General features: G+C 45.8%; 1 protein-coding gene across 1 annotated transcript in view; it reads right to left on the bottom strand.

The window, feature by feature from the left end:
• Positions 1-7837: 7837 nt before the first annotated feature.
• LOC123186330 (BTB/POZ and MATH domain-containing protein 2-like) overlaps positions 7838-24782 on the bottom strand; it is a 28015-nt gene continuing 11070 nt past the window's right edge. Inside the window, exons 5-6 of the mRNA XM_044598110.1 lie at positions 9557-10042; positions 7838-7977 (exon numbers count right to left, since the gene is read on the bottom strand). Of these exons, the coding sequence (XP_044454045.1) occupies positions 7838-7977; positions 9557-10042 (626 nt within the window). The remainder of the gene's footprint in view (positions 7978-9556; positions 10043-24782) is intronic.

Genomic DNA, 24782 nt, shown 5'->3' with positions numbered 1-24782 from the left:
GGCAGCGGTGGAGCGGGGGGAGGGTGCAGAGGGTGCTCGGCGGCGAGGGGGATCTGGCGAGGGGGATAGCTATCGAGATGGAGGGGGATCGAGATCGAGTGTCCTCATGAATATTCAATATTTTATCATATTGAATATGAAAAAATATCATCAAATTTGAAAAAAATATTCATGAATTCAAAAAGTGCCCGTGAAATTTAAAAATATTCATGATATCAAAAAGTGCCCGAGAAATCAAGACTACAATTTAAATACAGTCGATCTTAGCTAGCTATCTGTTCATAATCTTCTTGTCCTTCTTTTTCGCAAATGGAGTTCTTCTGTGGAACGGACGTCCTTTAGGTAGGGTGGTCCTGCTTCTTCTTGTGGTGTATGCTGCTACTTCATCGTCGTCGTCATGTTCGATCTTCGGGTCGCCGTACTTGTCGAAGTCTTGCTCATTGGCTACTCCATCCATTCCGATGATCTTCCTTTTGTCTCTCCTCACGACAACACGACTGGGCTTTGACGGGTCGGTAATGAAGAAGCATTGGTCCACTTGGGAAGCTAGTACCCATGGCTCATTTTTCGCGGTGACGTTTGCGCCCGCGGTCTTGGATTTGGCTTCGGGTATAACCATGGTGGTGAAATACCGGTCTTCTTTTAGGACGCTCTTGGCCCATCTGACACGGAACATCGGGACCTTCTCTCCAGCGTAGCTCAGCTCCCAGATCTCCTCGATCCTTCCGTAGTATCTGTCCTTGTCGTTACCGGTGTAGGATTCCATCGTTACCATGGAGTTCTGATAACCATCGCTCTTCATGTCCTTGTCCTCGGTGTAGAATGTGTAGCCGTTGATATCGTACGCCTCATAGGTCATCAGGTTGTGCTCGGCGCCCTGTGACAAGGCGAATATGAGTTGTTCTTCCGCGGAAGAATCCTCATGTAAAGGGTACGACAGAAGCTTCTGCTTGAACCAATGCGTGAAACATGAGTTGTGCTCTTTGATTATATCTCCATCCGTCCTCTGTTGGCCTCGGTCATTGTACATCTTCTCAATAAAGGTTTTGTGCTCTACCACCCAAGGATCGACCACGTCTATGTGTTGTAGCGCGACTAGGTTTGCTCTTTCAACGTTGGCGAGTCGACCTTCGAAGTCGACATGCATTTCGCAGCGACCCTCATGGTGACCCCATCCAGCGAGCCTGCCGAGGTGCCTGTTGACGGGCAGACCAATGGGGTTCTCGATGCCTAGATAATTCGTGCAGTAGGAGATGCACTCTTCGGTAAGAAAGCCCCTGGCTATACTTCCCTCTGGACGTGACATGTTGCGAACGTATCCTTTGATGACACCATTCATCCTTTCGAACGGCATCATGCTGTGCAGGAACGTCGGCCCGAGTTGGATGATATCCTCCACGATATGGACCAGCAGATGCACCATAACGTCGAAGAATGCGGGCGGGAAGTACATCTCAAGCTCGCATAGTATCACCACGATCTCTTCCGGTAGCCTTCTGAGTTGCCTCACGCCAACCGACTTCCGGAAGATGACGTCAAAAGAGTTGCATAGGCCAAATAGCGTTTCACAGACGTGCGCGTCCATGATCCCACAGATTGCAACTGGAAGTATCTGCGTCATCAGCACGTGACAGTCGTGAGACTTCATCCCGCTGAACTTCTGCTTCGCTGGGTCTAGGTATTAGCTTATCTTCCCCGCGTAACTGTAAGGAAGTTTTACTCCTACGAGGCAGGTGAAAAACTACTCGATCTCCTCCTGACTTAGAGTGAAGCCCGCGGGAGGATAGTCATTTCCGGTCTTCTTGGCCTTTTTGCCTTTGCGACGACTTTCTGTGTCCTGCTTCGCCTCATCATCATCATCATCATTAGCGTGAAGCTCATGCCTGATGCCCATTGATTTCAAGTCTGCCCTTGCTTTCGGCCCATCTTTGGTCCTCTCTGGCATGTTGAGCAGGGTACCAAGCAGACTCTCGCACACGTTCTTCGTGATATGCATGGCATCAAGGGCTATGAGGCACACGGTGGATCTTCCAGTACGGCAAGTCCCAGAAAACAGACCTTGTTTTCCATACCTTCAGCAGCGGCTCTGGCGCCTTTTGCTTCTTTCCCAGCAGTGGGTAATCTTTCCAATTTTTCAACAGCCCGTCTATTTCCTCGTCGCTCCTCGTACGCGGGCGTCTTCGGAGTTCGGTTTCACCATCGAACAGATCCTTGCGTTTTCTCCACGGGTCATCGTCGCGAAGCCACCTTCGATGTCCCATGAAAACGGTTTTCGAAGACCCGGGATCTCTATCTAGCTGGCGATACGTTGTGTCATCCATGCACCTGACGCATCCAGAAAATCCGTAGACCACCTGCCCCGCGAGATATCCGTAACCGAGATAGTCGTGCACCGTCGTGAGCAGTGCGGCTCTCATAGGGAAATATTCTTTCTCTGCGGCGTCCCACGTATTGGCTGGCGTTTTCCACAGCGTGTCTAGCTCCTCTTTCAGCAGCCCCAGATACAGATTGATGTCGTTCCCTGGTTGTTTTGGCCCTTCAATTAGTATACTCATGTGAATGTACTTCCTCTTCATGCACAACCAGGGGGAAGGTTGTACATCCACACAAACACAGGCCAGGTGCTATGTGTGCTTCTCTGGCTACCAAACGGATTGACTCCATCGGTGCTCGCGCCCAGCACGATGTTCCTTGGATTCTTCCCAAATTCTGGGTGTTCGAAGTTCAACACTTGCCATTGGCTCCCATCCTTAGGGTGACTCAGCATCTTGTCTTTTTTATTTATCTCCGGATCATTTGCGTCATCTTCTCGCTTCTTCTCCTCCCTATCCACGTGCCAACGCAGGAGCTTTGCTACCTTAGGGTCCGCGAAATACCGCTGCAGACGAGGAGTGAACGGAAAGTACCACACCACTTTTCGAGGAGCTTTCTTCCTCTTCTTGTATCGAGTGACGCCGCACAACGGACATATGGTAGACTCTGCGTGCTCGCCCCGATAAATGATGCAATTGTTCATGCACACATGGTATTTCACGTGCGGTAAATCTAGAGGACACACGACTTTCTTCGCCTCCTCGAAACTGGTCGGGCACTTGTTCCCCTTGGAAAGACGTTCTTGCCAGAATGATATGTTCTCGTCGAAGCATGTGTCGGTCATTTTATGTTTTACCTTCATCTCCAAGCCATGAGCGTTACTTTTAGGCGGGTATCCTCGGGTCTGCATCCTTCATACAATGGAGTAACCGCGTCTATCTTCAGTTGATCCAGCTTGGCTTTCTCTCGGGCGACAGCTCTTGCGTTATCCGTCTGCTTGAGAAGCAGCTCTTGAATATGAGGGTCCTGCACCCAGCCCATCGATGGTCCATCGTCGTCTGCTCCTCCGGCATCTTGATCTTCATGATCATGCCCTTCGTCTGCTCCGGCATCTTCCTCATCATCATGTCCGGCGTCTTCTACATGATGACTGTGTACAGCATCACCGTCGTGATCATGTCCTGGAGATTCTTCGTCTTCTCGCCCGCCCGAGCCGCGGTGGTTGTCTTGCTGCCCTTCCTCATTTCTTGCCCGGCCCCCATGGACGACTTCATAGTCATCTTCATCACCTTGCCACCGATAGCCATCCATAAAACCACGCAAGAGCAGGTGGTCTCGCACCTGCACAGAATCCGGGTCCGCAATAAGGCTCTTCAGCTTGCATCTTCGACACGGACATCTTATCTCCGTCTCGTTCTTTTGAAGCATCTCGACCTTCACGGAGCTCAAAAACCTATTCACGATGCCTTCGGTCATCGTGCGGACCATGGTCGCCTGCGGGGTAGAGCAAAACAATATTTTAGAACGAAGAAAAAAATTTGGCATGACTTTCCCTAAAAATAGGACCAAAAAGAATGCATAGTGCCAAAATTCTCGCCGAAACGGAAATGAATCAACATTCCGGCAAAATATTGGCAACTATCGCATTTCAAATACCGGTACCTGCAAACACAAATATATATGCAACACCACAAACATATGCAACACCACAAACATACATAGATCTAGCTAGGCCACAAAAAGTGCATGTGCACGTTGTTGGAGCGAGCTAGGGAGAAAAAAAGTAGATCTACAAAATGAAGATAGCTTTCCCCTTACTTACCTATCAAAAAAAAGGTAATTTCAACACTTAATTTTAATGAATCTATGGTGCAAATGAGGTGAGGAGGAGGAGGCAGCCGACAAGCTTAGAGAAGGAGGTGGGGGGAATTAAGTGGGGAAAGTGAGTGTGTAGGTGTGGCTGTCCAAAAATATCTAGCTGGTCCCAGGTTACTAATAGCGCACCACACAGCCATGCGCCATTAGTAACCCAACATACTAATGGCGCACCACACAGACATGCGCCATTAGTAGTTTTGCAAAAAAGTAAAAAAAAATATACTAATGGCGCACCGTGGCACAGTGCGCCATTACTAGTTTAAACTAGTAATGGCGCACTATGCAACGGTGCGCCATTAGTAGTTTTGCATAAAAGTAAAAAAAATACAGTGGTGGCGCACTCTATGGCTGATGCGCCATTAGTATGTTTGAAAAAAAAAACATTTTGTTACTAGTGGCGCACCGTGTGTCTGGTGCGCCATTAGTGTCTTTCACACTAATGGCGCATCTTCACATGGTGCGCCATTAGTATATAGTAGTGACGCACCACTTCTCTGGTGCGCTATTAGTGTCAATTTCATCTTTAGCCCTTTTTCTAGTACAAATCGATTAGGATGTGGAATTCCAATCAGTATTTGCATAGAAACCGGCCGAGATAATACTTCATATCCGGTTTCTATTTTGAGGGCCGACAACATCAATATGTTTATGTCAGCCGGTTCTACTTTTCTGCCAGGTATGTTAGGTCTGCCACCTCCATAGACCATCTTCGTTATATTCATTTGTATATCATGCAAGATCATCATATTTTGTACACACACATGACATACAGACATAATCAAAATCATCAACAAGTTAAAATGTTCGAAAAGAGAATCTACAATTTATTAAGCAAAGAGAGAGAAAAAACCCTTACCGCTTGCTTGAACGTCGTTGGCTTCTCGGGGTTTTCGTTACAGACCACTGCTCAGCATGCGCCCACCTCCTACCCCTGCATCGTCGCTCACTCCACGCCCAGTCATCGCTGCCATCTCCCCTGCTTGTTCCTTCCCTATCACTGTGATAGAGGACGGCGACGCTTAGGCTGGGAGGAGCTGCTCTGCTAGAAAAAGTGCTTGGACAAGGGCAAAATAATTGTTCCCCGTTAGAAGGTTTCTTCAGTTTGCATAGTCCTAGAAACTCAGAAATAAATATATATATATATGATAAAGATGCCATGCCTTACTGAATTTTAGCGGATGGATCTTTAATAGAAGGTGTTTCATTGCAGAACAAGAAAAAACACAAAAATATTCCTAAAATATTAGCTGCATGGCGTGTAGTTGTCATAGAAACAAAAGTTTGGAAAAATCCTCTGAAATGACATGCAAAGTCAACCAAACAAAAGTATGGAAAGAATTCTATAGCTTCCAACCCTACAAACTAAACAATCTCTATATAAATATTATGAAATCCTTTTGAACCAGAAGGACTTATAACAAGACAAACATGTTATTTGTGAAAAAGGTATAAACAAAGTGCACAATTTGGCTGGATCAAACTAATGTGTATGCTCTAGGCAAGGATCAAGTCCCAGCCAAGTCCATGTGCCAGAAAACACGTCTGCACAGCTTTCAAGCAGCAGTGCAAACTTTTCGGCATCGTACATCTTACTAGAACATACAGTTGTACCACAGATAGATCCAGATAACGTCCTAGGAAGCATTACAATCTTATTGAACTCTGAACAAGACTGCATACTAACTGAGTTGGTCAACGATGATTTTAGCTGGATATGCAGAAGTATCAGGTGGCCATGAAATACTGAGAGGCACCAATGTTGAACCGAACAATTCAGAAAAATGAAGTGACAAAATGAGGGAAACTAGTATACCCCTTCATGACAGAGAGCTTTACTGGATTGAACAAACAAGAAATTACTGCATGGATCAGATAAAACAATTGAAACAAAACTTTAGCAAGGCATGAGATTTAGGCATTTAGCTATGCCCACTGCATAGAAGAAACATGCACAAAAAGATACAGAGATGAGCCACAGTTGGGACTGAATATTCCTAGAAAAATGGTTAAGCAGTGGGCTTTTGTTTTGGGGCATAGAAGTGATGGACAAAACAAAATTACATAGAAACTAACCGAAATCAATCATATGAAGCTATCGTGAACACATTACCTCACTTGCTTTCTTGTTAGCTGCTAGATTCTGTCGGCAGAGCGAGATCCACGAGCTGGTGCCATCTTTGCCTTGCCAGGGCAACTCCAGCTTCGGGTAGCCTGGGATCCGAGCTAAACGGTGAGGGGCGCACCGCGCACAGATCCACGCTTGGCTTTGTTCGCTTAGTGGGCATCTAATCCGCTAGAGGATTTAATCCACCCAGGGGTTGGGAGATCTAGATTCCCCTCAATCCCTCTCTCAGTTTTTGTTCGGTTAGTTCATTTTCTAACTGAAACTTTCTGAATCGAAGACAAACTACTGAGCTACCAAGGTCCATGTCACGAAACAATTTGTAACTACCTCTCTAATCAAAATCTAGCAGTTGGCATTCAAATGCAAGTTCTTCATACAGGCGAAACAGATTATCTAGAAAGCAATATCTAAGAACTCAAAGTTTTATTATTCTTCTTCTTCACACAAGCAAAAAATTAAAGCAGATAAAAAAAGGGAACTAGCGAGCTACCATAGATTCATACATAGATATACTTATATCGGACGAGCCAACAATAAAATGGAGACATGCATATTATAGAACCACCTTGTTACCTCCAAATGATCTCTAAATAATTTTTGTGCATGCGGAGAAACTGTGTCAACACCAAAACTTTCCCCATTTGCGTCAAATTACCGAACCATAATAGTATGATTTTAGTTTTAGGCCAACATCCTACCTCAGGAAAACAATTGAGATATGCAACCGTGATTGCCTCAGAAAGCTGCATCACTGCATCTTGCACTGCCAGTTTCAAGGGAAATGCAAGTTGCTGTTTTAATCTGATTCAATATATTCAATTCAGAAATGGATTCAATGATCATTTCTCTTCCCATAGTACCCTCTATGATAAAATTCATGAACAGGAAGCAATTGCATATAAGAAGTTGCCTGTACAGAATTACAGTGCCTTTCAAAATGAACATAAACTTGATTGTTAATTGATTCCATCTTTGTTGGTCAGCCAACCGTGTCACGAAACCATTTGTAACTGTCCCTAACTAAAATCTAGCAGTTGGCATTAAAATGTAAGTTTTTCATACAGGTAAAACAGATCTCTCAAAAGTGATAGCACAAAACTCACTGTGTTATCAGTTTCATTTTGAATGAAATGAAATACGGAGCTCTGCTCCTTAATAAATTAAAAAAACTCAGAGTTTATCAATCTTCACATAAGCCAGGCATTAAAGTATATAAGAGAGAGAAAAACGGCAACTGCTAGTGAGCTACCATGGATTCCTGTATACCTATATCAGACCGGCCAACCAATACATTGGAGACATAGTACACTTTATAGAACCAACTCACTCCCTCCAAAAGATCTCTGAAAACTAAAAGACACGGCACCCTCATCTCAGGAAAGTAACTAGATAGTACCTAACCAGGATAGACATGCGAAATTACTAAGACTTAATTCCCTTCTCCAGCCCAACATAAGGCATTCGCCTCTAAAGATCTATCAGAACTGAAGGATAAGCAGTAGCTCATACCAGGTTGGCGTACTAAATTTTGCGGGACTTGACACTTCTCTCAAACATCTCTACAAAAAGACCAGGAAAAGATCTTTTGAGGTGCAGATACCCTTGGCTTGCGATCACATCATCCATTTTATTCGAAGAGAACATAAATTCAATGCAAGCATCTTTGAGGTTGGAGTGAATTGCAGAAAACATCGACGTTGAAGGCTAGGGTTGCAGAAACCACACCTCTACGGTTTTGTGCCAAAAATCACTAATTCCGAGGCTAATTTTTTGCAAAAAACACTAGTCGTCCGGTTTGCTCGTTTTAAGTCCGATTATGACAGATAGGTCCCGCTTAACAAGGTGGCGGTGACACGATATAACACATCACAAATAGACAAAATTGCATGGACCAAACTGTAAAAATGAACTAAGAGGATAAGGTTGGTGCTGTGAAAAAAAGGGGCTTTTTGATTTTTTGCCACAACTTTCTTTGGGCTTTAACAATTTGCCACCCTTTAGATTGTAATTGATCCATTGCCATCTTTTACATTGAACTTTGCTATTTTGCCCTCTGTGAGATGGATCCTGCAACAAATGTCCAACATACCCTTTTCCCTGGATTGACCACGAACTGGGAGGTCTCGATCTCTGGTCGTTCCCTTTCCTCTCGCCCGCAAGAACTCGCGAAGACGACAGCGACGGCGAGTTGCGGTCGGGGCTTCTCGACGGCGGCGGCGACTTGCACTTGGTGGTCCTCCACGCCGGCGGCCGGATCCAGCCCAGGAAGGTGTTGCCCTCTCTCTCTCGCCCCCTCCCTCCCGTCCCCTAGGGTTACGCGACTCGGGCCCGGGCTTGGCCGCCGGCCGCCGAGTGCACTGCTCCCGCTGCTGCTTGTGCTGCCGCTGCGGGGGCTGCTTGAGCCGCTGCTTGTGCGCCGCCGCTGTTGCTTGTAAGATCTTGCCCGGCGAGGAGCAGCAAGGGTCGGCGAGGAGCAGCAGGAATGTGCTGGAGAGAGTGCAGCACGAGTTCATCCCTCCCCTGTATTATGTTTGGGTCAAACAATGTACAAGGGCATACTAATCCTCTATTTTCTTCACTTATGTTGTCTATTATTTTCAAAGTTTGTTTTTGTGTTGAAAAGTGGCAAAAGATCAAAGTCCAAACAAAAAAGTGTCATCAGATCAATTACGAAGTAAAGGATGGCAAATTACCAAAGTCCAAAGAAAGTGGTGGCAAATAATCAAATCCCCCGAAAAAAAGAGGACAAGGTCGTGCCTCGGCCTCCCGCTGCCCAGCCGGCGAGCTCACTCCACCTCCTGGCCATGGACGCCCAAGTTCGCCGGCGAGCCCGCCGTCCGGCGGACGCCCCACCCCGCCTCCCCTACATCCCTTCTCCTCTCTCTCTCTCTCCCTCTCCATCTCCCTCTCCCTCTCCTTCTCCCTCTCCCTCTCTCTCTCTCTCTCTCCACGAGCAGCTCGCCCCCGCCTGTGTCGCTCACGGCCAACTCCACGAGCAGCTCGGACCGGTGCGAGGTGAACGTAACAGAGGACCCGATTGCTTTCTTTTCAGGGGTCTTTTTGCAAATCATAACTGTATCAGGGTGTAATTTGCATTTTTCTTTGCCACGTCACTCTATCCAGTGGGACTAGTGTTTTTTGCAAAAAATTAGCCTCAGAATTAGAGTTTTTTGGCACAAAACTATAGAACCGTGGTTTCTGCAACCCTAGCCTTCAATGTCGATGTTTTCTGCAATTCACTCTTCAGGTTGCTGCAATGATGCTGGTCAGCTAGAGCTAAGATGGTCGCCACGGTCTCAACGTCAAGACACTTGCATAGCATCCCTTCACATATCATCTTCATTCTTCCCGTCGCATACTTGTCTGCAGCCATGAGTAAGTGCTTAAACATTTCTCTTTTGTCATCATCCTCAAGATCGTCCATGGAAGGCAATGAATCCGTGTAGATGAAGTGAAGAAATGCCTTGAAAACAGCAGGCTGCATGTCGTCAATAGTTATGTCCTGCGCCCCTTTGTCCGCCATCGGCCCGTAGAACTCCGCATCAAAGACCGCCGATCGCATCGCAAGCAAATTCTTATGAGCTGGAAAAACCTCCCCTTGCACCTTGAAAGTCACGTCCGCTCCCTTCTTCCCCTCTAGAAATATTGCAAGATTATCCAAAAGGTCGGAGGGCGGCAAATCAATCTCAAGTGTTTCCTTGATGACACTGATGTTACGGCATATCTCTCTCAAGGTAGTTTTGGTGATTGATGACAACATGTTTGCGGACTAATCTTGTGCTTTGAATAATTCACAGATTCTCCCCTGGCACGAGACGCCTTCTTCCCCTCGGAGTGTATTTCAAGACGGTGTAGCTCTTTCGTTTCTTTCTCGGTAGACTAGTTGCGTAGAGGGCACCGTACTATCAAGAGGGGGTCCGCTGGGGTTTTGCATGGGTGGAATCATCACGTACACATCAGCTTCTCACCCTCCGAGCATTTCCTTTCCATTGAAGAGATCTCTCCTCTCTTCCTTGTCCTGTCTGGGTCAAAGCGGTAGTACCGTGCACCCGGCGGTAGTACCGCTGAGGAGCCAAGCGGCAGTACCGCTCCGCAGCGATAGTACCGCCCGTGGCTCCACAACAGTAGTACCGCTAGGGGCCTGGCACCTCCGCCTTGTCCTCAGCATCTTTGAGAGATTCCTTCGCTCTCCCGCGCACGCCCCAGCGGTAGTACCGCAGGTACTACGGCCGAAGGGTCACAAGCGGCAGTACCGCTCCACAGCGGTACTACCACCCTTGACCCCACTGTCGTAGTACTGCTGGGCAGTCTGGCTCCTACCGCCTCGATTCGAGAGGTCTTTTTCTCGTGTCGGGTTTTGCGGCACTAGTCACGGTTGTAGTGGCGGTAGTACCGTTCCAGGAGCGGTAGTACCGCCCAACCACCGTGGTAGTATCGCTTTTGGGTCCGTTCCCTACTAGTATCCTCAGCGCGGCAGTACCGCTGGCTGGCGCGGCAGTACCATTGTCCTGGCGGTAGTACCGCCCCCTCTCAGTGGTAGTACCGCCCTGTGCGGGGCTGGTTGGTGGGGGGCAACGGGATTGTTGCCCCCACTATAAAAGGGAGTCCCCTTCTTCCTTCTCACCTACCTCTTCCTCCCCCAAGCTCCATTTATTGATCAAGCTCCATTAAATACTCCAAGCTCCATTTTCGCCCGATCTATCTCTCTAGCCAATCAAACTTGTTGATTTGCTCGGGAGTGGTCGAAAAGGCTCCGATCTACACTTCCACCAAGGGATTTTCGATCCCCCACTCATCCCTAGCGGATCTTGTTACTCTTGGGTGTTTGAGCATCCTAGACGGTTGAGGTCACCTTGGAGCCATATTCCATTGTGGTGAAGCTTCGTGGTCTTGTTGGGAGCCTTCGATTAAGTTGTGGAGATTGCCCCAACCTTGTTTGTAAAGGTTCAGTCGCCGCCTTCAAGGGCACCAATAGTGGAATCACGGCATCTCGCATTGTGTGAGGGCGTGAGGAGAATACGATGGCCCTAGTGGCTTCTTGGGGAGCATTGTGCCTCCACACCGCTCCAACGGAGACGTACTTCCCCTCAAAAGGAAGAAACTTTGGTAACCCATCCTCGTCTTCACCGGATCCACTCTTGGTTATCTCTTACCTTTACTTGTTCAAGCTCTTTAGTGTTTCTTCCCTTGCTTGCTTGTATGCTTGTTGTTATTGCATCATATAGGTTGCTCACCTAGTTACACATCTAGACAACCTACTTTGATGCAAAGTTTAATTTGGTAAAGAAAAGCTAAAAATTGGTAGTTGCCTATTCACCCCCCCCCCCTCTAGTCAACCATATCGATCCTTTCAATTGGCATCAGAGCCTCATCTCTTTATTAAGGACTTTGCCATCCAAAGAGTATGGTTGATACCGTAGACGGTGTGGAGGAACACTCCGATGTGAATCCGATCTCGTCTACGGAGATGGGGGAACTTCGGTCTCTCGTGAGGAGTTCAATGTGGCCTTGGAGACATTGAAAACCTCTATGACGACCGAAGTTGAAAGCATGTTTACTAAATTTCTTGAGGGGCTTAAACTATCCACCGCACCGTTGAAAGTGGGTGATCCCGCCAACAAGGTGACGGATGCTATCCCCGACAAGGGGGAAGCTAGTAGTGAAAAGGCTCCTTCTACTAGTGGCAAGAATGGCACCGGCATCTTTGCCCATGTGGAACCACCACTTGTTTATGGTGGACCGGTTCCTTCCACTCATTTGAATCATGCCGGTCCTCCCCCTAAGATTGTGAAAAATGAGGATTTTGATTCTTGGGTTTACCGCTTTAAACGTCATTTAAATCATGTGAACACTAACCTTTGGAGAATCATTGAAGAAGGTTTCTATCCACATGATCCAAGCAACTTCACTCCTCGAGAAGCCGCAGACAATCAATTCAATGAGAATGCTCTCTTCATCATTCAAGATGCAATTCCACCCGAAGACCTACCTCATCTTCGTCCCTTCGCCTTGGCCAAAGATGCATGGCATTGTGTCGTGTCTCTCTACCGGGGAAGCGCAAGCATTCAACGCTCCAACTATTAAGTGGTACAAGATGAGGCCGATGAGTTTGCAATGAAGGAAGATGAAGAACCTCGTGAGCTTTATCGGAGAGTAACCAAACTCGCGGTCTCACTACGAGATCACGGGAGCAAGGACACGAATGACAATTGGATCAAGCGCAAATTCCTCAAGGCAATGATGCCCTACCACAAGGCCATGTCCTATGTCATTCGTCAAAGACCGGACTTCCACACTTTAACCTCAAGCGAAGTGTTGGATGAGTTTGTGGCCGTGAACATTTTGGACAAGACCGCCGACAATGCGGTGCTCCGTTCTCAACGGGCAAAGAAGCCTAACCTTGCATTTAAGACCAAGCTCACCGTGGAAGAAGAAGAAGAGGAAGAAGAGGAGAGCAACCCCGAAGATACGAACTATGCATATCATGAACACATGGCACTTGCTTCAAGGCAATTTTGGAGCAAGAAAAACTCGAGGCCAAACTTTAGCAAAAACAACTCGAGTGGCACAAGGGGAAAGCAACATGTAAGGACTTGCTACAATTGCGGCAACGTGAGTCATTTAATTGCGGAATGCCCGTATGAGAAGAGGGAAGACAATGGTGGGCTGGTGGCAAACTCATCCGGAAGGACAAGGCCAAGTCGTTCCCCAACAAGAACAACTTCACCAAGAAGACTCCTCCCAAGGCTTTGGTTGTGCAAGAAGAGTACAATGAGGATGATGACGATGATGAAGATGATGAGTCGGTTGCCATGGCCTCCGTTGCCATTGCAACAACGTCACGGGTGTCTCTCTTTGACTCACCCAACGAGAGCATCACTGCCAAGTGCCTCATGGCTAAAGCCACCAACAAGGTAACCTCCAACATGAAAACTACCATCATTAATCATCCTTCCCCAACGGATAGCATTGATGAACTTGAGGGAGCTAATGTGGAGGCTAACGAGTTTGAGGCCTTTATGGGCAAACTCAAGGGAAAATCCAAGAAGCACTTTGTTGCTCTCTTGGAACAACTTGGTGAGGCCAATGACATGATCGAGGCTCACGAAGACACCATCTCTAAGATGGAAGGGCATAGTCGTGACTATGCCGATGAGATTTCGGATCTTTCCAATGCTCTTGAGGAAGAGCGTGGTTGAAAGAACATGCGGTGCCCCCATGTATGGTTTTGGTAATTGATGACAATCTCTATGGACTAATGGTTGCCTTGAGTTATATTTGAAGGTTTTTGTCCATAGGCTTTTCTTGGAGTACATGTGTTGGTTTCAAGGAGAGTTTGTGTCGACCAAGGTGCTATTCAAGGAATTACCTAAAGACTGGTCTTGTGAGAGGTTGATCAAGACTAAGTCAAAGAGTGAATCAATTTGACCAACCCACAAAGCGTAGAAGATGTACCGAGAGGGATCAAGTGATCCCATGGTATGGTAAGCATTGTCAATTACGCTTCGTGTACTAACCCATGGTCTTTGTGAGGGTTCTTTGTGGGGTTAGGTTGCGGTGTGCAAGTTCAAGTGGAGCATCACGAAGAGATCAAATGCTTGAAGCTTGCCGTCCTTTGTGGTGACAATGGACTTGTGAAGATGTGCGGAAGAGTGGCTCACCCATAGTGGAGTATGGGGGAGCAATCAACTAGTCTTCATCAAGTCAACCCAATCAAGAAAGGTGGTCCAACTTGAGGGAGTCAAGATCGTCTTCATCTAGCTCAAGTGGACCATGTGCAAGGCAAAGGTTTGCCCTTGATAGGTTTTCTATTTTACCGATCTCATGATGGTAGTTGGGAGACTGGGTTATAGGATCGATTGTCGTACTATCAAGGGGGGCTCTCGATGAGTAGCTTGATCGTATCGTTCGCTGAGAGCTCAAACCATTGCATCCTTGCATCATCTTTCTTGGTTCTTGTTTGGTTCTCTTTGAGAGTCTTAGAGCTTTTGGTCATCTTGATGACAAGCTTGAGTTCATCGAAAACGGAGTTCGCTTGCATACTCTATGATGTTTTCGTTGTTGGAGGTTTTGCCGGTTCTTCTCGGTTGGAGGTTTCACTCCTGTATTTGTTGGCATACCTCCCCTGTCACTGTTTTGATGCTACTCGTCGTCTTGTTTCCAACAAGCTTGAGTTTGCTCAATTCGGAGCTCATATGCAGAAGTTATGGCAGTTCTTGTTCTCTTGAGTGTGGTTTTGTCAGGGTCCGCGTTGGAAAGGTTTGGGTGGATTCATCATGTTCTCGTCTCCTTCTTTTCCCCTCCTTCTTCCTTGGAGCTTCCTCCGTTTTCTTGCCTCCCTTGTGTGGATGCCATTGTTGGTTGTGGTAGTACTGCTCCCAGGAAAGCGGTAGTACCGTAGGCATCAGCGGTAGTACCGTGCAGTGGCACGGTAGTACCGCAGGTGCCCACGGTAGTACCGCTCCCCTGGAGCCGCACTACCGCTGCCCACCAGGCTAGTGCCGCCCCTTTGCACTAGTAGGAGCGGATGTAATTTTTTACATCCGCACCTACCGCGGTAGTACCGCTTTCGCCGTGCGGTAGTACCGCGCTATGCGGTCAGGCAGTAGTACCGCCCCTCGGCAGTACTACTGTGTCGGGTTTTTGCTACTTCTGTTTCTTTGCGGAAGTAGGCACGGAAGTTTCCCTTTTCCCCTGGCTGGGACTTTCGCCTCGCGGTAGTACCGCATGGGGGCGCGGTAGTACCGCGCGTGCGGAAGTTCCGCCTCCAGCTCATGTGCGTCTGTTTATCGGTTCTGTGTTGGGGTTGCGGCAGTTGAAGGAAATATGCCCTAGAGGAAATAATAAAGTTATTATTTATTTCCTTATATCATGATAAATGTTTATTATTCATGCTAGAATTGTATTAACCGGAAACATGATACATGTGTGAATACATAGACAAACAGAGTGTCACTAGTATGCCTCTACTTGACTAGCTCGTTAATCGAAGATGGTTATCTTTCCTAACCATGAACAAAAGAGTTGTTATTTGATTAACGTGATCACATCATTAGAAGAATGATGTGATTGACTTGACCCATTCCGTTAGCTTAGCACTCGATCGTTTAGTATGTTGCTATTGCTTTCTTCATGACTTATACATGTTCCTATGACTATGAGATTATGCAACTCCCGTTTGCTAGAGGAACACTTTGTGTGCTACCAAACGTCACAACGTAACTGGGTGATTATAAAGGAGCTCTACAGGTGTCTCCAAAGGTACATGTTGGGTTGGCGTATTTCGAGATTAGGATTTGTCACTCCGATTGTCGGAGAGGTATCTCTGGGCCCTCTCGGTAATGCACATCACATAAGCCTTGCAAGCATTGCAACTAATGAGTTAGTCGCGAGATGATGTATTACGGAACGAGTAAAGAGTCTTGCCAGTAACGAGATTGAACTAGGTATTGAGATACTGACGATCGAATCTCGGGCAAGTAACATACCGATGACAAAGGGAACAATGTATGTTGTTATGCGGTTTGACCGATAAAGATCTTCGTAGAATATGTAGGAGCCAATATGGGCATCCAGGTCCCGCTATTGGTTATTGACCAGAGAGGTGTCTCGGTCATGTCTACATAGTTCTCGAACCCGTAGGGTCCGCACGCTTAACGTTCGTTGACGATATAGTACTATGTGAGTTATGTATGTTGGTGGCCGAATGTTGTTCGGAGTCCGGGATGAGATCACGGACATGACGAGGAACTCCGGAATGGTCCGGAGATAAAGTTTGATATATGGGATAATAGTGTTTGGTCACCGGAAGGGTTCCAGAAATCACCGGAGGGGTTCCGGATGTTTCCCGAAATGTTTGGGTACGAGAACACTTTATTTGGGCCAAAGGGGAAAGCCCACAAGGTTTTTGGAAAGCGCAAAAGGAAGTTTTGCGGAGTCCAGGGGCTAGACGCCAGGGTCCCTGGCGTCTGGGTCCAGACGCCGGGAACCCTGGCGTCTGGCCCTGGAGTCCGAGAAGGACTCTTGCCTTTCGGGTGAAACCGACTTTGTGGAGGCTTTTACTCCAAGTTTCGACCCCAGGGCTCAACATATAAATAGAGGGGCAGGGCTAGCACCAAAGACACATCAAGAAACACCAAGCCGTGTGCCGGCAACCCCGTTCCCTCTAGTTTATCCTCCGTCATAGTTTTCGTAGTGCTTAGGCGAAGCTCTGCGGAGATTGTTCTTCACCAACACCGTCACCACGCCGTCGTGCTGCCCGAACTCATCTACTACTTCGCCCCTCTTGCTGGATCGAGAAGGCGAGGACGTCACCGAACCGAACGTGTGCAGAACTCGGAGGTGCCGTGCTTTCGGTACTTGGATCGGTCGGACGTGAAGACGTACGACTACATCAACCGCGTTGATATAACGCTTCCGCGAACGGTCTACAAGGGTACGTAGACAACACTCTCCCCTCTCGTTGCTATGCATCACCATGATCTTGCGTGTGCGTAGGAATTTTTTTGAATTTACTACGTTCCCCAACAGTGGCATCCGAGCTAGGTTTTATGTGTTGATGTTGTGCACGAGTAGAACACAAGTGAGTTGTGGGCGATATAAGTCATACTGCTTACCAGCATGTCATACTTTGGTTCGGCGGTATTGTTGGATGAAGCGGCCCGGACCGACATTACGCGTACGCTTACGCGAGACTGGTTCTACCGACGTGCTTTGTACACAGGTGGCTGGCGGGTGTCAGTTTCTCCAACTTTAGTTGAACCAAGTGTGGCTACGCCCGGTCCTTGCAAAGGTTAAAACAGCACCAACTTGACAAACTATCGTTGTGGTTTTGATGCGTAGGTAAGATTGGTTCTTGCTTAAGCCCGTAGCAGCCACGTAAAACTTGTAACAACAAAGTAGAGGACGTCTAACTTGTTTTTGCAGGGCATGTTGTGATGTGATATGGTCAAGACATGATGCTAAATTTTATTGTATGAGATGATCATGTTTTGTAACCGAGTTATCGGCAACTGGCAGGAGCCATATGGTTGTCGCTTTATTGTATGCAATGCAATTGCGCTGTAATGCTTTACTTTATCACTAAGCGGTAGCGATAGTCGTGGAAGCATAAGATTGGCGAGACGACAACGATGCTACGATGGAGATCAAGGTGTCGCGCCGGTGACGATGGTGATCACAACGGTGCTTCTAAGATGGAGATCACAAGCACAAGATGATGATGGCCATATCATATCACTTATATTGATTGCATGTGATGTTTATATTTTATGCATCTTATCTTGCTTTGATTGACGGTAGCATTTTAAGATGATCTCTCACTAATTATCAAGAAGTGTTCTCCCTGAGTATGCACCATTGCGAAAGTTCTTCATGCTGAGACACCACGTGATGATCGGGTATGATAGGCTCTACGTTCAAATACAACGGGTGCAAAACAGTTGCACACGCGGAATACTCAGGTTATACTTGACGAGCCAAGCATATACAGATATGGCCTCGGAACACAGAGACTGAAAGGTCGAGCGTGAATCATATAGTAGATATGATCAACATAGTGATGTTCACCAATGAAACTACTCCATCTCACGTGATGATCGGACATGGTTTAGTTGATTTGGATCACGTGATCACTTAGAGGATTAGAGGGATGTCTATCTAAGTGGGAGTTCTTTAGTAATATGATTAATTGAACTTAAATTTATCATGAACTTAGTCCTGGTAGTATTTTGCAAATCTTGTTGTAGATCAATAGCTCGCGTTGTTGCTTCCCTGTGTTTATTTTGATATGTTCCTAGAGAAAATTATGTTGAAAGATATTAGTAGCAATGATGCGGATTGGATCCGTGATCTGAGGTTTATCCTCATTGCTGCACAGGAGAATTATGTCCTTGATGCACCGCTAGGTGACAGACCTATTGCAGGAGCAGATGCAGACGTTATGAACGTTTGGCTAGCTCAATATGATGACTACTTGATAGTTTAGTGCACCATGCTTAACGGCTTAGAATCGGGACTTCAAAGACGTTTCGAACGTCATGGACCATAAGAGATGTTCCAGGAGTTGAAGTTAATATTTCAAGAAAATACCCGAGTTGAGAGATATGAAGTCTGCAACAAAGTTCTATAGCTAAAAGAAGGAGGAGAATCGCTCAACTAGTGAGTATGTGCTCAGATTGTCTGGGTACTACAATCGCTTGAATCAAGTGGGAGTTAATCTTCCAGATAAGATAGTGATTGACAGAATTCTCTAGTCACCATTACCAAGTTAGTAGAACTTCGTGATGAACTATGATATGCAAGGGATAACGGAAACAACTCCCAAGCTCTTCGTGATGCTGAAATCAACGAAGGTAGAAATCAAGAAAAACATCAAGTGTTGATGGTTGACAAGACCACTAGTTTCAAGAAAAGGGCAAAGGGAAGAAGGGGAACTTTAAGAAGAACGGCAAGCAAGTTGCTGCTCAAGTGAAGAAGCCCAAGTCTGATCCTAAGCCTGAGACTAAGTGCTTCTATTGCAAAGGGACTGGTCACTAGAAGTGGAACTGCCCCAAGTATTTGGCGGATAAGAAGGATGGCAAGGTAAACTAAGGTATATTGGATATACGTGTTATTGATGTGTACTTTACTAGTGTTTATAGCAACCCCTCGGCATTTGATACTGGTTCAGTTGCTAAGAGTAGTAACTCAAAACGGGAGTTGCAGAATAAACAGAAACTAGTAAAGGGTGAGGTGACGATGTGTGTTGGAAGTAGTTCCAAGATTGATATGATCATCATCGCACACTCCCTATACTTTCGGGATTAGTGTTGAAACTAAATAAGTGTTATTTGGTGTTTGCGTTGAGCATGAATATGATTTGATCATGTTTATTGCAATACGGTTATTCATTAAAGTCAGCGAATAATTGTTGTTCTGTTTACATGAATAAAACCTTCGATGGTCATACACCCAATGAAAATAGTTCGTTGGATCTCGATCATAGTGTTACACATATTCATAATATTTAAGCCAAAAGATGCAAAGTTAATAATGATAGTGCAACTTATTTGTGGCACTGCCGTTTAGGTCATATCGGTGTAAAGCGCATGAAGAAACTCCATACTGATGGACTTTTGGAACCACTTGATTATGAATCACTTGGTGCTTGCGAACTATGCCTTATGGGCAAGATGACTAAAGACTCCGTTCTCCGGAACAATGGAGCGAGCAACAGATTTGTTGGAAATCATATGTACTGATGTATGTGGTCCGATGAATATTAAAGCTCGCGACAAGTATCATTATGTTCTGACCTTCACAGATGATTTGAGCAGATATGAGTATATCTACTTGATGAAACACAAGTCTGAAATATTTGAAAATTTCAAAGAATTTCAGAATGAAGTGGAGAATCATCGTAAAAAAATAAAAAGTTTCTACGATATGATCGCAGAAGTAAAATATTTGAGTTACGAGTTTGGCCTTCAGTTAAAAACAATGTGAAATAGTTTCACTACTCACGCCACCTGGAACACCACAGTGTAATGGTGTGTCCGAACGTCATAACCGTACTTTATTGGATATAGTACAATCTATGATGTTTCTTACCGATTTACCAATATCGTTTTGGGATCATGCATTAGAGACAGCTGCATTCACGTTAAAAAGGGGCACCATCTAAGTCTGTTGAGACGACACAGTCTGAACTGTGGTTTGGCAAGAAACCAAAGTTGTCGTTTCTTAAAGTTTGGGATTGTGATGCTTATATGAAAAAGTTTCATCCTGATAAGCTCAAACCCAAATCAGGAGAAATATGTCTTCATAGGATACCCAAAGGAGACTGTTGGGTACACCTTCTATCACAGATACGAAGGCAAGACATTCGTTGCTGAGAATGGATCCTTTCTAGAGAAGGAGTTTCTCTCGAAAGAAGTGAGTGGGAGGAAAGTAGAAAACTTGATAAGGTAATTGTACCTTCTCCCTTATTGGAAAGTAGTTCATCACAGAAATCTGTTCTTGTGACTACTACACCAATTAGTGAGGAAGCTAATGATGATGATCATGTAACTTCAGATCAAGTTACTACCGAATCTCGTAGGTAAACCAGAGTGAGATCCGCACCAGAGTGGTACGGTAATCCTTTTCTGGAAGTCATGTTACTAGACCATGACGAACTTGCGAACTATGAGGAAGCGATGATGAGCCCAGATTCCGCGAAATGGTTTGAGGCCATGAAATTTGAGATATGATCCATGTATGAGAACAAAGTATGGACTTTGATGGATTTGCCCGATGATCGGCAAGCCATAGAAATAAATGGATCTTCAAGAGGAAGACGGACGCTGATAGTAGTGTTACTATCTACAACGCTAGACTTGTCGAAAAAGGTTTTTGACAAAGTTCAAGGTGTTGACTACGATGAAATTTTTCTCACTCGCAGCGATGCTTAAGTCTGTCCAAATCATGTTAGCAATTGTCGCATTTTTATGAAATCTGGCAAATGGATAAACAAAACTACATTCCTTAATGGATTTAAAGAAGAGTTGTATATGATGCAACCAGAAGGTTTTGTCAATCCTAAAGGTGCTAACAAAATATGCAAGCTCCAGCGATCCATCTATGGACTGGTGCAAGCATCTTGGAGTTGGAATATATGCTTTGATAAGTTGATTAAAGCATATAGTTTTATACAGACTTGCGGTGAAGCCTGTATTTACAAGAAAGTGAGTGGGAGCACTACAACATTTTTGATAAGTATATGTGTATGACATATTGTTGATCGGAAATAATGTAGAATTATTCTGCAAAGCATAAAGGAGTGTTTGAAAGGATTTTCTCAAAGAAAACCTCGGTGAAGCTGCTTACATATTGAGCATCAAGATCTATAGAGATAGATCAAGACGCTTGATAAGTTTTTTTTCTTTCAATGAGTACATACCTTGACAAGATTTTGAAGTAGTTCAAAATGGAACAGTCAAAGAAAGAATTCTTGCCTGTGTTACAAGGTGTGAAATTGAGTAAGACTCAAAGCCCGACCACGGCAGAAAATAGAATGAGAATGAAAGTCATTCCCTATGCCTTGGCCATAGGTTCTATAAAGTATGTCATGCTATGTACCAGACCTATTGTATACCCTACACTAATTTTGGCAATGGAGTACAATAGTGATCTAGGAGTAGATCACTGGACAGCGGTCAAAAATTATCCTTGGTGGAATAAGGATATGTTTCTCGATTATGGAGGTGAAAAAAGATTCGTCGTAAAAGGGTTACGTCGATACAAGTTTTGGCACTGATCCGGATGACTCTTAGTCTTCATCTGGATACATATTGAAAGTGGGAGCAATTAGCTAAAGTAGCTCTGTGCAAAGCATTGTAGACATAAAAAATTGCAAAATACTTACGGATCTAAATATGGCAGACCCGTTGACTAAACTTCTCTCACAGGCAAAATATGATCACACCTTAGTACTCTTTGGGTGTTAATCACATAGCAATGTGAACTAGATTACTGACTCTAGTAAACCCTTTGGGTATAGGTCACATGACAATGTGAACTATGGGTGTTAATCACATGGTGATGTGAACTATTAGTGTTGAATCACATGGCGATGTGAACTAGATTATTGACTCTAGTGCAAGTGGGAGACTGAAGGAAATATGCCCTAGAGGCAATAATAAAGTTATTATGTATTTCCTTATATCATGATAAATGTTTATTATTCATGCTAGAATTGTATTAACCGGAAACATAATACATGTGTGAATACATAGACAAACAGAGTGTCACTAGTATGCCTCTACTTGACTAGCTCGTTAATCGAAGATGGTTATCTTTCCTAACCATGAACAAAAGAGTTATTATTTGATTAACGGGATCACATCATTAGAAGAATGATGTGATTGACTTGACCCATTCTGTTAGCTTAGCACTCGATCGTTTAGTATGTTGCTATTGCTTTCATCATGACTTATACATGTTCCTATGACTATGAGATTATGCAACTCCCGTTTGCCAGAGGAACACTTTGTGTGCTACCAAACGTCACAACGTAACTGGGTGATTATAAAGGAGCTCTACAGGTGTCTCCAAAGGTACATGTTGGGTTGGCATATTTCGAGATTAGGATTTGTCACTCCGATTGTCGGAGAGGTATCTCTGGGCCCTCTCGGTAATGCACATCACATAAGCCTTGCAAGCATTGCAACTAATGAGTTAGTCGCGAGATGATGTATTACGGAACGAGTAAAGAGACTTGCCGGTAATGAGATTGAACTAGGTATTGAGATACTGACGATCGAATCTCGGGCAAGTAACATACCGATGACAAAGGGAACAATGTATGTTGTTATGCGGTTTGACCGATAAAGATCTTCGTAGAATATGTAGGAGCCAATATGGGCATCCAGGTCCTGCTATTGGTTATTGACCAGAGAGGTGTCTCGGTCATGTCTACATAGTTCTCGAACCCGTAGGGTCCGCACGCTTAACGTTCATTGACGATATAGTACTATGTGAGTTATGTATGTTGGTGGCCGAATGTTGTTCGGAGTCCGGGATGAGATCACGGACATGACGAGGAACTCCGGAATGGTCCGGAGATAAAGTTTGATATATGGGATAATAGTGTTTGGTCACCGGAAGGGTTCCGGAAATCACCGGAAGGGGTTCCGGATGTTTCCCAAAATGTTTGGGTACAGAACACTTTATTTGGGCCAAAGGGGAAAGCCCACAAGGTTTTTGGAAAGCGCAAAAGGAAGTTTTGCGGAGTCCAGGGGCTAGACGCCAGGGTCCCTGGCGTCTGGGTCCAGACGCCGGGAACCCTGGCGTCTGGCCCTGGAGTCCGAGAAGGACTCTTGCCTTTCGGGTGAAACCGACTTTGTGGAGGCTTTTACTCCAAGTTTCGACCCCAGGGCTCAACATATAAATAGAGGGGCAGGGCTAGCACCAAAGACACATCAAGAAACACCAAGCCGTGTGCCGGCAACCCCGTTCCCTCTAGTTTATCCTCCGTCATAGTTTTCGTAGTGCTTAGGCGAAGCTCTGCGGAGATTGTTCTTCACCAACACCGTCACCACGCCGTCGTGCTGCCCGAACTCATCTACTACTTCGCCCCTCTTGCTGGATCGAGAAGGCGAGGACGTCACCGAACCGAACGTGTGCAGAACTCGGAGGTGCCGTGCTTTCGGTACTTGGATCGGTCGGACGTGAAGACGTACGACTACATCAACCGCGTTGATATAACGCTTCCGTGAACGGTCTACAAGGGTACGTAGACAACACTCTCCCCTCTCGTTGCTATGCATCACCATGATCTTGCGTGTGCGTAGGAATTTTTTTGAAATTACTACGTTCCCCAACAGCAGTACCGTGGGTCGGTACGGTAGTACCGCACAGCCGTGCGGTAGTACCACTTGGTTGCAAGCAGTAGTACCGCGCGGCCTTGCGGTAGTACCGCTGGCCAGGCACGGTAGTACCGCTGGCCGCGGGCTGGTTGGTGGGTAACGGTTGGATTTTTCCCCACCTATAAAAGGGGGTCTTCTTCCCCAATGAACCTTATCCTTTTAGCTCGTGTTCTTCCCCCATTGTTGACCTTTTTCAAGCTTGCTAACTCTCAATCCCTCCAATGATTCTTGCTAGTTCTTGAGGGAAAAGAAAGAGGAGATCTAGATCCATGTTTCCACCAATCACTTTCTCCTCCAAGTGAGGGTAACCCCTTGGATCTAGAACTTGGAGTTCTTCGTGTTCTTCTTTCGTTCTTCCTCTCATTTTCTTCCCTAGCATTAGTTGCTTTGGTGGGATTGGGAGAGAAGGACTTGGGCACTCCGTGTGCCCTTGCCATTGCATTTGGTGCATCGGTTTGAGTTCTCCACGGTGATACGTGGAAGTGAAGGTTGAGAAGCTTATTACTCTTGGGTGTTTGGGCACCCTAGAGCTTGTTCCTCTTGGGTGCCTTGGCGCCCTAGACTGTTGGTGGTGTTCGGAGCTCAATCATAGTGGTGTATAGCTCCGGGCAAGCGTCGGGGTCTCCAATTAGGTTGTGGAGATCGCCCCGAGCAATTTGACGGGTTCGGTGACCGCCCCCAAGGGTTGCCATTTGTACGGGTTCGGTGACCGCCCTCAAGGGTCCCTTAGTGGAATCACGGCATCTTGCATTGTGCGAGGGTGTGAGGAGATTATGGTGGCCCTAGTGGCTTCTTGGGGAGCATTGTGCCTCCACACCGCTCCAAACGGAGATTAGCATCCGCAAGGGTGTGAACTTCGGGATACATCATCGTCTCCGCGTGCCTCGGTTATCTCTTACCCGAGCCTTTTACTTATGCACTTTACTTTGTGATAGCCATATTGTTTCCTGTCATATATCTTGCTATCACATAGTTGCTTATCTTGCTTAGCATAAGTTGTTGGAGCACATAGGTGAGCCTAGTTGTTTTAGGTTTTGTGCTTGACATATTAACCGCTAGGTTTATTCCGCATTTGTTCA

The sequence above is a fragment of the Triticum aestivum genome, chromosome 2A (assembly GCF_018294505.1).
Source record: "Triticum aestivum cultivar Chinese Spring chromosome 2A, IWGSC CS RefSeq v2.1, whole genome shotgun sequence".
Classification (NCBI taxonomy): domain Eukaryota; kingdom Viridiplantae; phylum Streptophyta; class Magnoliopsida; order Poales; family Poaceae; genus Triticum; species Triticum aestivum.
The sequence above is the reverse complement of the archived record's forward strand: the minus strand, read 5'-3'. Positions and strand labels throughout refer to the sequence as shown.